The 11,712-nt window shown below is 35.0% G+C and overlaps 1 protein-coding gene across 1 annotated transcript; it reads left to right on the top strand.

Annotated features, from left to right (window-relative positions):
* Window positions 1-617: 617 nt before the first annotated feature.
* LOC149782322 (cytochrome P450 2U1-like) lies at window positions 618-10,282 on the top strand. Its single transcript, XM_089933708.1, has 3 exons — window positions 618-1,301; window positions 7,606-8,046; window positions 8,531-10,282. The coding sequence occupies exons 1-3, from the start codon at window positions 947-949 to the stop codon at window positions 8,725-8,727; spliced, it is 993 nt and encodes a 330-aa protein (XP_089789834.1). The 5' UTR covers window positions 618-946; the 3' UTR covers window positions 8,728-10,282.
* The last annotated feature ends 1,430 nt before the right edge of the window (window positions 10,283-11,712 follow it).

Here is an 11,712-nt window from a genome sequence, read left to right as displayed (position 1 = left end):
ACGAAAAGATACTGAAAACTACTCAACATATATTACCGTATTTGCTCGCATATAAATCGGTCAAACTGCAAATAGCCTATATCCCGAACTGCCATCGCAAAACGCACCGGTATATAAAGATCTATGTTGCTTCTTCATCTTGCACTACTAAAAAGGGTACAGATCTCTCTCCGTTGTCGCAATATTTGACCGCAGGTCTGGGTCTGAGCAGTGTGAGGTTAGACCCAAGCTATTAGCGAATATATGCAGTAAATGTAAATGTAGAAGTAAAATTATAAGTAAAAAAGATGAGAATACTCTTTCACATCCTTAGAAAAACAAGGAAATACAAAAAATATGACGCTCGTGTACTTCGTGTGGAGAAAAAAAAATATTTCACATCCAAAGTACTTAAGTTCACCAGAATATGTTAATTTTCTAGGTTTTTTCTTGTTGCTTCTTTGTTTGTTAAAACATTTTATTCATATCTGATAACTTCTTATGAGTATCCTATAAACAGCTTTTATATATTGGTAATATGAGTTATTTGGGGTAATTAGGGTCATTATTCAATCTAATGAGATTACTACCCAGCTTTTATAACCTTAAACAATTATTCAGATACTTTTCAGTTAATGTAAGCAGCAAATTTGTTTGTTTCTAAATTTAAAACCTTTGTAAGGAAACCCGAGGAGACGGAATATTTCGCTTTGTCATATTTGGTTGTCTTCTGTACAAACATACACAACATTTGTTTATCAAACAAAAGCTCAGACAGTAGTTATTGCTTGATTTTTTTACAGGTATCACAGCAGTATCTGGAGACATATGGAAGAACCAAAGGAAATTCATTCTCGTGACACTTAGAAATTTTGGGCTTGGAAAGTCCAAGCTTGAAGAGAAAATTCACACGGAAGTAAAGCTCTTTCAATCTGAAATAGAAGGATTCAAGCAGGAGCCGTTCCAAATGATGGCCCCTATTCAGACAAGTGTCGGAAATGTGATTTCGCATCTCGTTTTCGGTGGCCATTTCAGCCACGATGATCCTAGGTTTAAAACACTTATGGATGGATTCGATTCCTTTGTACATTACGTATCAGTTGGATCTCCGGTTATGTTCATGCCTGTATTAAGATTCGTCCCAGGAGATTTTTTTGGGATCAAAAACATAAGTCGAAAAATGCAAGTGGTCAAAGACTTTGTGAATGAACTCATTGAGGAACACATGACCAAATTCGATGAAGGAAATATCGATGATTTTATCGATGCTTTTATATCACAAATGAAGAAACAGAGCGACGGAGAAAAGAATATTTTTACAAGTAAGGAAATATTTAATATTCAATCAAAAAAATATTACTGTCAATTTTAAAAAAATAAAAATAACAGAATAAACTAATAAACTTTTTCCTATACGAGCAGGTGTACTTCTTAGTAGGAACAATACCCTTTATGTACCAGAATAGTTTTATTGCCAGAACATCGTCCTTTATAAGTACGTGTTCTTTATTCGAAGGTGGTGGTATCCATTACTAGTAGTTGTCCATATTAGGAGAAACATTTCCCTTTCGGAGAAGGAGTTATAATTAAAAGATTAATTATATATGCTGTGCATGAAGAAAAACACTCAGATGTCAAATCCATTAATGACACCTGTTCTATATTTCATGCTTGTTCATGGGCGCACGAAGGAATTTTGCGGGGGGTGCTGTCATTGTTGTTGATGTTGTTGTAGGGTTTAACGCCATTTTTCAGCACACGATAGGCTATACATGGGGGCCAGTATTAATTGTGGAGGGTAAACCCGGGAGAACCCAGGAAAGCACCACCGACCATCGAGAAGCTACAGGTAAGCTTTCTCACATATCCACATTGGCCGAGCCAGAGACTCGAACTCACACAGACAGAGGTGAGACGGCAGTAATCCGTGACGGAGAGCTCTTTAGACCAATGGGTCACTCGGGGCCCCCGTAATAAATATAATTTGCATTTTAATGTTAAAAATTAAACGTCGCTAAACATTCTCACGGTAAATTCATTACGATTGATCACTGAAATAAAAAGTAAAAATATCGCATGTTTCGATTGTTTTGTCAACTTTGTACTCTTGGAGTGAATTAATGTGTGTTAAATTTGTCGCATGTACTTAGATTAAATTAAATAATACTTGTTGTTCTACAATGAAAAATATTTACAACTTTACCAAATTAATTCCATCCAGATTGTTGACAGGACAAAGGCAGTTTCAGAATTTTCATTACACAGAATATAAATTAATTAAACTGGGTCGATTCGGGTTGCCGAGTTCGTTATTGAACTAGAACGTGAATGGGTCGACTCTTCAACGCACCGAGCAGTCCCGAATTGTTATTATACAATGCCTCAGAATACATATGAATATTCATTAAGCCAGAGCCAATCTCAAACGAACAATGAGAAATTATATATATATATATATATATATATATATATATATATATATATATATATATATATATATATATATATATGTGTGTGTGTGTGTCTCTGTGTGTGTGATTTCTAGGGGGGTCACGTGACCCCTTGATGTATGTTGCGGGAGCCCATGTACATGTTAAATATTTGTCAATGTCATACAAATATGTCCTCAACCAACTGAGAAAAAAGATAAGGTAGTAATCCAAAATGTTCAAAAATGTTTCCGTTGGAAATATTTCTCAATTGTCTCAACGTGCTTCAACAAAGAACTGTCCTATTTTTTTTATATCATCAACTCCAAATTCTCTCATTTCCAAAATAGTACAATATTTCTGCAGTAGATCTGTAATCACCTTCTGTTCAGCCGATGTTGAGTATTCTTATGTTATATTCATCTGGGTATCCATGTTTTCCACGCCGTTAATCAATTCGTCTATCAGTGAATTACTCACAAACTCTATAAACTGACTCGATCCCAAAGTCCCACAGTCGAACATGAGCGTAGATATTTTTCGTATAATACATCTTTACAATTTCATATTCTTAAGACCTTTGTGGATAAAATACTTTATATCTTGCCCCACGTTATTTAACTGCCAGAATATGCATCATGTTTTGAACAATTGCACTATATATTACACCTGTGCTGCATTATTCTTCCAAACTATGACAAGACAATGTTAAATTCATACTCGGAAAAAAAGTTTTCGTACTTATTGATTTAAACAATAAATGAACATGTTGAATTTATAACGGTTTCCTAAATCCTGTTCTTTTCCAAACTAATGAATACATAAAAAGCAGTTTTCATTTCAGCCTATAATCTTAGACATGTTATCGGATTCCTTTGTATCCATAGTAATAATAATGTCTCAAAGGACACATTATGGTCCGTTTCAAACAGCTTCAGTTTCTTTACTTGCAATTCACATTCGACAAAGTCAGCAAACTGTGATAGGGTAAAACAGAAAATGTTAAACAAAATCTGTCGTCAATACCAGTGGCATGGAACTGTGATCACTTCTTACTAAGGTCACACAGCATCAGATATATGCGCTTTGGCTCACCAAATAGTTTTGCTCTTACTATCACTTGTCATTGTTATTTTGAGATTGGCTCTGGCTTAATGAATATTCATACGCATTCTGAGTCATTGTATAATAACAATTCGGGACTGCTCGGTGCATTCGCTTTCAAGGCCAATAACGAACTCGGCCTACCCAAATCGACCCAGAATTAATTAATTTATATTCTGTATAATGAAAATTTTGAAACTGACTTTTTCCTGTCGCTATGCTTGTTGTTAACTGAGTAGAATGTAACACGTATCTCCTCATCTTCTTGTGATTGTAAACACGTGTTCACATGGCGTGAATCTGACTACTGTCGCACTTGCAATCCGTATTGTGCAAATTAAATATTAGTCGTAAGTAGTCGACGTCCTCTTCCTTTGAACCAAAATGAGGTGTTGTAAAAGTCCTTATTATATGCTCATTTTGTTTCTCCGTTAACGTTACATTGTCAGAATCGTTCAGTATTACCCGATACTGAACTCGCGCGCCAATACACATATAGCATTTACGTGCTTAAAGGAACTACTTTCTATTGTAAATAAACAATGGACGCAGACGCCAGCACTTTTGATTTGTAAACAAATCATATACACTCGCGAAAGAGGCGCTTTATGTTGGTTGTTTAAATTTGTTTCTGAATGGACTAAAACAGATGCTTCGTGGACTGCCACATACCAACTGCTTTGGCACATTCCGCAATAAATTTGTTGACACAATGTTTTCGATTTAGGCTAGCTACATTATACAACACACGCAAGAAAGAGTCTTTACAAATAACATACAAGTGACAAGTCATATACTGTCTTCTTTAGCTGGTGATAAGAATGGCAAAAAAAACATACTTACAGTTTTACATCCTGAATATCCTCGAAATGTACTTTCTTAGTTCTGCAAATCCAAATTACACGAGCCATGTCATAGGTTCTCATTCTTGATTACAAATTTCAACATTGTACTGTAATTTCAAATGTAAGTACATTTACATCCTCCTTACTGGACTCAAAATGAAGTAAGCATTAGATTCCACAGCGTTGTTTTGATAATTGCAGATAAAAGACTTCATATTTTTTCCACGTTATGATTTCAAACATTCAGTGACCGAAACAGAAACATATTCGCAGATATCAACACGCTTCTCACTCGCTTCTTCAATCCCATGTGTTTCCTGTGGAATTGTTACATATAATACCAGTCCATAATCACGAAATTTCGTAGAATCAAAAATCAAAACCACCAAAATCTCTTCATTCCAGATCAAATGGAAAAGTTGTTGCATTGCGCATTCATTCACAATATAACTCCAAATTTAAATTTTAACTAGACACGCCATTTTCTTCCGAAAGTTATGTCAAGCGCGCGACTAAGTCTGGGCGGAGTTATGTGCGCAGTAATAATGTTGTTGTTGTGCAATGATGAATATGCGCTTGTGTGTTTAGTCTGGAATGCGTCATACATTCAGTTACATTGTTTTGTATAGTGATTTTTTAAAAATATAATTAAGCATTAGGTAGAATAATTTTTCTTAAGCTTATAATAAAAAGTTACTGCATTACCGTCGCACATGACCTGCTGGGCAGACGCGACGTAAATACAATCAATCATTTGTATGGGAAAAAAATTAACTCGTTTTGTCGGATGGATATAATGTATTTCCATGGTCGTGCAGTATTTCCATTCCAAAAACTCGTTCATATTTTCCCATTCAAATGCAGTAACCTATAAATAGGGTGAACATTTTTTGTGTCCACGTTTTTCTGATGATATTTAAGGTGTCAAGCATTTAACAATCTGGATTGGATTTGGTAAAGATGTAAATATGTTTCATTGTTGAACAACAAGTATTATTTAATTTAATCTAAGTACATGCGCCTACATGACAAAGTGAATATACAAATTAATTCACTCCAAGAGTACACAGTTGACAAAACAATCGAAGCATGCGATATTTTTACTTTTTGTTTCAATGATAAATAGCAAAGAATTAGTCACTGATACAACCGTGAGAATGTTTAGCAACGTTTTATTTTTAACATTAAAATGGAAATTATATTTATTACCACATTTATTTTATCCTCTTTATTAATTTTTAATCAGGTGATAATCCTATCAAAACCTGCATTGCCGGAAAAGTGTGTACTAATCGTCATGAATATAATCAAACATTTTGAATGAATGATTTACAGAAGTTATAATGATGTAGTTTTTAAACGTACATATGTCCTAGGCCAATTGATACCAGTTATCTTTTAATTGTTAAAATAAAGACTAAAGGTTTGAATTATTCTCAATCAAAGGCTGAATTTCAAGTAAGCTGTAAAAAAATGTGTTTACAAATCCAGTTCCGACCAAAATACATCACTGAGTAAACAAAGTTAGTATAACTGTCATGGAGACCGAAATTTTGGTACCAAAATGATATAACCTGTATTACAAGCTATGTTGGCAGGAGTTATAGGAACCACAAGCATCTGAATACTGCTTTGCACTTACTACTCTTGAACCCTCAACACCATGGTCACTACCTATGGATGCATTGATATGCTCATTTCATTTTTTGGGGAAGGGAGAGGAGGAGGACAGGATGTATATCGATTTTTGCGAAGATGAAATGCCGATTCAGTTTTTTTTGTGTTTATACTCAAAATGCCCATTTACAAAAGAAGGGGATTGTTCTCACGTTTAATGAAACCCATCAAGTTTGCATAATCACATGTTTCGAATGCATACAAGAGTAAATTCAACGATCGCGACTTGAAACTTTGGTCCGAAATGAACATTGTTTGCTATTTATTTTTCAGTACCAATAAGTGTTACAATGATATACAAGATCAATGGTAAGGCCGAGTTTGTTGTGAGCCAACTCCGTAATGGAGCAAGTATTTTATGTACAGATTTCATTATTTAATTTGGATTAGCCGATTCTGTAATTGGCAGACTTTGTTACGATCCGTTATGGGTCGAGATCTTCAGTCACCTATTATAACAGGCGCTGACCCGTAGTTGAAGAGTATGGAACCTAAGCCTATATTAACTCAGTGTATTGAAAAAAAGAGCCATGCTTCCCTGGTAAACTCTTAATCTAACATAGCACACTTTTATTCCGGTTTTTTGTTTTGTTGTTATTTTCATTTTTATCTTTTATTTTCCTTTTCTTTTTTTTGTGTGTCTATTATAGCAACATAGAATATTTAGATAGGGATAAGAGGCATAGGGATGAAGGGATCGACCTCTATATTGGAAACAGATAGGGCCGAGGCCATTATTGAGCTTGCAAATTTGCTAAATGTCACATCCACATTTGGATCCTGGACCCTTCTAGCAAGATCTAATATTAAATTTTGTAGATCGGGCTCCCAATAAACAAATAAAGACCACTATTATACTAATCTGATCCTTTCTTTTAAGTGAGTCCTTACTTGTTCATAAGGGATACAACTACAATGCATTATAGCATCACGCATATAGCATACAGAGGAATTACATTAACCCCTGGTAAGGATCATTAAGTAAAGCAACAAGGCATCGAAAAGCACCATGGAAGTACGAGCCTTATGAAACAACATATGGTTTTGAACAGTCGTTAGATCATTAATCACAAAAATAATTTCAAAATCTTCTAAATTTATTTTAGTTGTTTCAGTAAGACACACAAGGACATAACTCTGTTGGGTAAACATGCAGACATACAATTCTTTAAATCTTTCGGACTAAAGATCCATCATAGCTTGTCACCTTAACCATAGGTGGATGGCGCAGAGGGGTCCACACCAATAAACATCTCGGACAGGCTATCTCACCTGTCGGTGCAGATTAATTTTGAAACAGCGAAATGATTTCTTTATAAATAAGCCGATCTCTCAACGTATTGATTTAGATAAGGATTTGTGTGAAAATTCTTCCATACACAATCAGATTTTTATAAGTTGTAAATTGATGAAAATACAAAATCAACAATTTATCGCCGATACATATACCAAAAGACCAGACCGTTCGAATGCTTTCAGGACTACGTGTCTTTGGCGGAAGATGAGTAATTTCTGACATATAAAAATACTTGTACAAGGGAACATGCTTTCTTTTTATTTTTGTCTTTCAGAGGAATATTTAGCGGCTATTATCATGGATCTGTTTATTGCGGGAACGGAGACTACATCAACCACAGTCACATGGGCTTCATTCTACCTGGCAACAAGACCTGATATCCAAAGTCGGATCTTTGAGGAAATCAAAGCAAGCGTAGGAACAGAAAGACTCCCATCAATGCAAGATAAGCAGAACCTGGTTTACACCGATGCTTTCGTAATGGAAGTGTTGCGAATGAGCAGCATTGTTATTATAAGCGTTTCTCATGCTCCTGTGACGGATGTTTCCTTTCGGGACTACGACATTCCCAAAGGAATGCATCTTTTTCCGGACGTACACTCTGTTTTGTCGGACCCTAAAATTCGGGGTGTCCCGGAGAACTTCAGACCGGACAGGTTCGTCAGTGACAAGGGAACTTTGTTAAAACCAGATGAATTTATTCCGTTCTTCACTGGTAAGACTTGATTGATATTTTTAAAGTTCTGAATCATCCCATTTTGTGTCATATCATTGAACCATGTGATTTAAGATTAAAACGTATATATTATTTGTTGAGATCAAAATGAATTCTAATGCAATTAAAAAAGTAACTATTCATAGCTGAAGAATGATAACAAATGGATCTTTTCAAATGGTCAAAATAACGACCTTTATCAATCTTGGGTATAAACCTTAATATATCTTAAATAATACTCAAGACAAAATAAAGAACTTTAATAACTAGCCTGAGAAAACTCTGTTTTCAAAAGACACGTTTATATTGCAGGAATCGTTGGTTTGTTGTGTTTCTTTATGTGCATGAATTGGACATTTTGCTGCAAAATGCTTTAGTCGCTTTGCTGGGCAAGCAGATCAGGTTCTACACTGTTATATTAAAATTAGCGTTGAACAGCATGCAGTTTTATCAATAAGTCTTTGAAAACTTTTTCAATTTCTAGGGAGAAGAAACTGTCTGGGGGAGTCGTTGGCAAGAATGGAACTACTTCTTTTCGTCAGCGCTGTTGTCCAGCGTTTTGAGCTGATGCCACCAGAAGGACAGATACTTGATATTAAGGATGTGGACGGGACTTTTGGTGGCACTCATGCACCTAAACCTTTCTACATTCGCGCTATTCGGAGACATGACAAAGCATGATCACGAACATTTTCTTGTATAGGTTCAGTATAAACGACTGTGTCTGGATTTCCGATATAACGTTGTAACCATATATAGAGTTATTAGTTTTATTCTTTCCTCGTTTTCTATGTACGTCCATTATTGTATCATATTGTATTTGACAAGGGGGACCTATTGTCACAGCATGAACAACTTTTGACGAGTTTGGCAGACCATGTGTCCATCAGATAGATGTTTAGTGTTGTATGCATATTCTGAAGTTTAGATAGTTTTGGGCCTTGAGACGGCTACAACATGACAGCCATTAACATGGCAGATAAATGTAGTTGACGCTTTTCGATGCCAATATTGTATAGCAGTGGGATTAGAAGCATGAAAATGTATATGCCAAGCATCAGGTCCGATTTTGACATTGTTCGAATTTTCACCAGTAACACATACAGTTTGAAAACGTAAAACATATTCCGCATTAGCCATATGATCAGTTCTCTGAAAGCTTTGTTATTGTTCTCTGAAGCTCATAACATGCATACAATGAAATCGATAAGTTCAAATTTAGACAAATAAATGGGTAATGGTTCAAACTGATAATATTTAATTCTCGAGAAAGAAAACCATATGTAAACCTGTCTCGCATTCAGTTATTTGTCAGTTTTATGAATAATTTCATTGCTCAAATCATCGTGTAAACTCACAGCATTCATGCTGCAAAATTAACCTCTGTCATTGTTACTACGTTTTCAGTTTTGCCGCCCATTGGACCAGGGTAAACTCATGTTTCTTGACATTTTCCAACTCTAAAGTATCCAAAATATCGACGTAAGAGGGAAACATGTTCATCATTAAAGACTATTATTTCATCGGTGACGAGATCTTTACTTGTGTCTAATCTAGGTTCTATGAACACATTTATGACATTGTAAGCGGCTACTGCTCTATAGTAAACTGCTGCAACTAATTTTTTATACTAAATGCACAAACGAACCAAGATGAAAGTGACCATTATATATCCTTTTGTCAAATATGTTTCAAAGCGTTTGTGCAGAATCTTCGACATGTCTTTGCCTATCACTTCGTTCGGTTCTCTTCTAATGAAATTTTTAAAATTTCATCAACCTAGCACTCATTGCAGATTGTGATGTGCCTAGCTTAAAAGATGTTATTTCACTGTAGTATGAAGGTCACTTTGATACGATTTAGTAATCTTTAAGTTAAGTTTATAAACTGTATTAGTTGTGGATCGGAAGTAATATGCTAATCACAAATGTCACACTGCACAGTAAAACATCCGACAATGACTTAACATTTTAACAGTGAGAGCATTTTGAGAATTTTTGTTCTCTTCGGTCTATTATGATTTCTACTGAGTCATATTTCTAACGTTTATCTCTTTGTACTTTCCATTCGCAATTAAAATGTCGTATTTTTCATTGCTAGATACGTGTGACTTTCGTTGTCGTGCAAAATCAAGCAGCGTCATGAAATCTACGGAGAAATCCTTGTCCCGTTTAAACAACCTTTCTTTATATTGATGTGATTTCTTTGCTCTTTAATAAAAGACAATTTTCTGAGAGCAGCGATGGTTCCTGCATTTGAAGGTCATGATGTTGTGTATAAAGAAATCCATTACAAAATATATCAGATTGTAAATCTTGCTCGTGTTCTTGAATAAAACAACCTTGATGTTTAAGATATTTTAAAAAAATTGAATTAAATTTAAGAAACTCTTAAACAATTATAGCTATCGTTTAAGCACGAACAATGTACGACAAAACTCAAGACATTGCGTAGAGAGAGCAATGGTGAAGATTGGAACAAACCAAGAAGCATATTCACTGATACAGCCGATCTAAGGAATACTCCGTATGCTAGTAGAAAACTAAAATAGTTCAAAAGAGAGATAAATCGAGGAATTATATTTAATAAAAGCGTTAAGATTGAAAATTATCAGCGGAACAAACAACTAACAAACGAATTAAATGAATTGCTTCATGAAAGGCATCAAACACTATATACACATGAACATAACGAATGCTCTTTTGAATTGCATTGTACACACTTGTTGGTTCAAATGAGCTAAACGTTTTGGAACTCACATTTTGCGTTTAACGAGTGTGAACATAATTTTTAAATCAACTGAATGAGTTTCTTTGTTTCCGGTTATGAATTATCTTATTCTTGTGACTGAAGGTGATGGTGTTGGTTCCTGCTCACTCGTATCATCTTCCAAATCACTGGAATGTACTCGGGCTAACATTTTTGTTAGCATAAGAAGGGTAATTATGTTAGTCTCTTGACTTCTTCTTCTGATTTAACGTTGGTATTGTATATTAGTTTCAGTTTAATTCCATTATTTCATTTGACTAAGTTGTACACACACTTGCTCATTGTATATATAGAGAGATAGTCTTACGTGAAGATTATACAATTCACTCAGGTTTCAGACTCTGAAGAAGGAGAATGAAGAGTCACAGATCAACCTTCTGTTCAGAGTCCTGCAAAGGAACGAAATAAGAAAATAGATGTAACGGTAAAGAAACATGTTATCAATGTCAGTAGAAAAAGCATTAGTCTTTCGAATGTCCTTATAAAAAGATAACAAGGAAGAGTAGCAATAAGGTAAGAAGTCTCCGGACAAAGATTAAAAAGCCTTACCTGTCAAAATATGCATGACGTCAAGACAACTGAGCTTATGTGATGTCATTGAAAATTTTCATTGAGATTAATTGAGCTTCAAAAGAGAAAAAACTCTCTGTATCTTTTTATTAACCCTTTTAACTATTATTACGATTCTTCAACACACACACATACACGCACACCATTAAATCTTGAGGCAATGGATTGATGTTTTACTTGATGAGGCAGTCATTGAGTAGTTTGTGAGTAGCCCTAGAAAAGACAGTTGTTTGTTTGTTTTGAAACAAAATCGACTAGTTATCACCAGCTTTAGATGTCCGAGTCCTTTGAAGGACCATGTTCAACTCATACGCATATGATGTGACT

Source organism: Sinohyriopsis cumingii, chromosome 15 (genome assembly GCF_028554795.1).
Source record: "Sinohyriopsis cumingii isolate HCF-2022 chromosome 15, ASM2855479v2, whole genome shotgun sequence".
Lineage (NCBI taxonomy): Eukaryota > Metazoa > Mollusca > Bivalvia > Unionida > Unionidae > Sinohyriopsis > Sinohyriopsis cumingii.
Note: the sequence above shows the minus strand (reverse complement) of the source record. Positions and strands in the feature narration are given on the sequence as shown.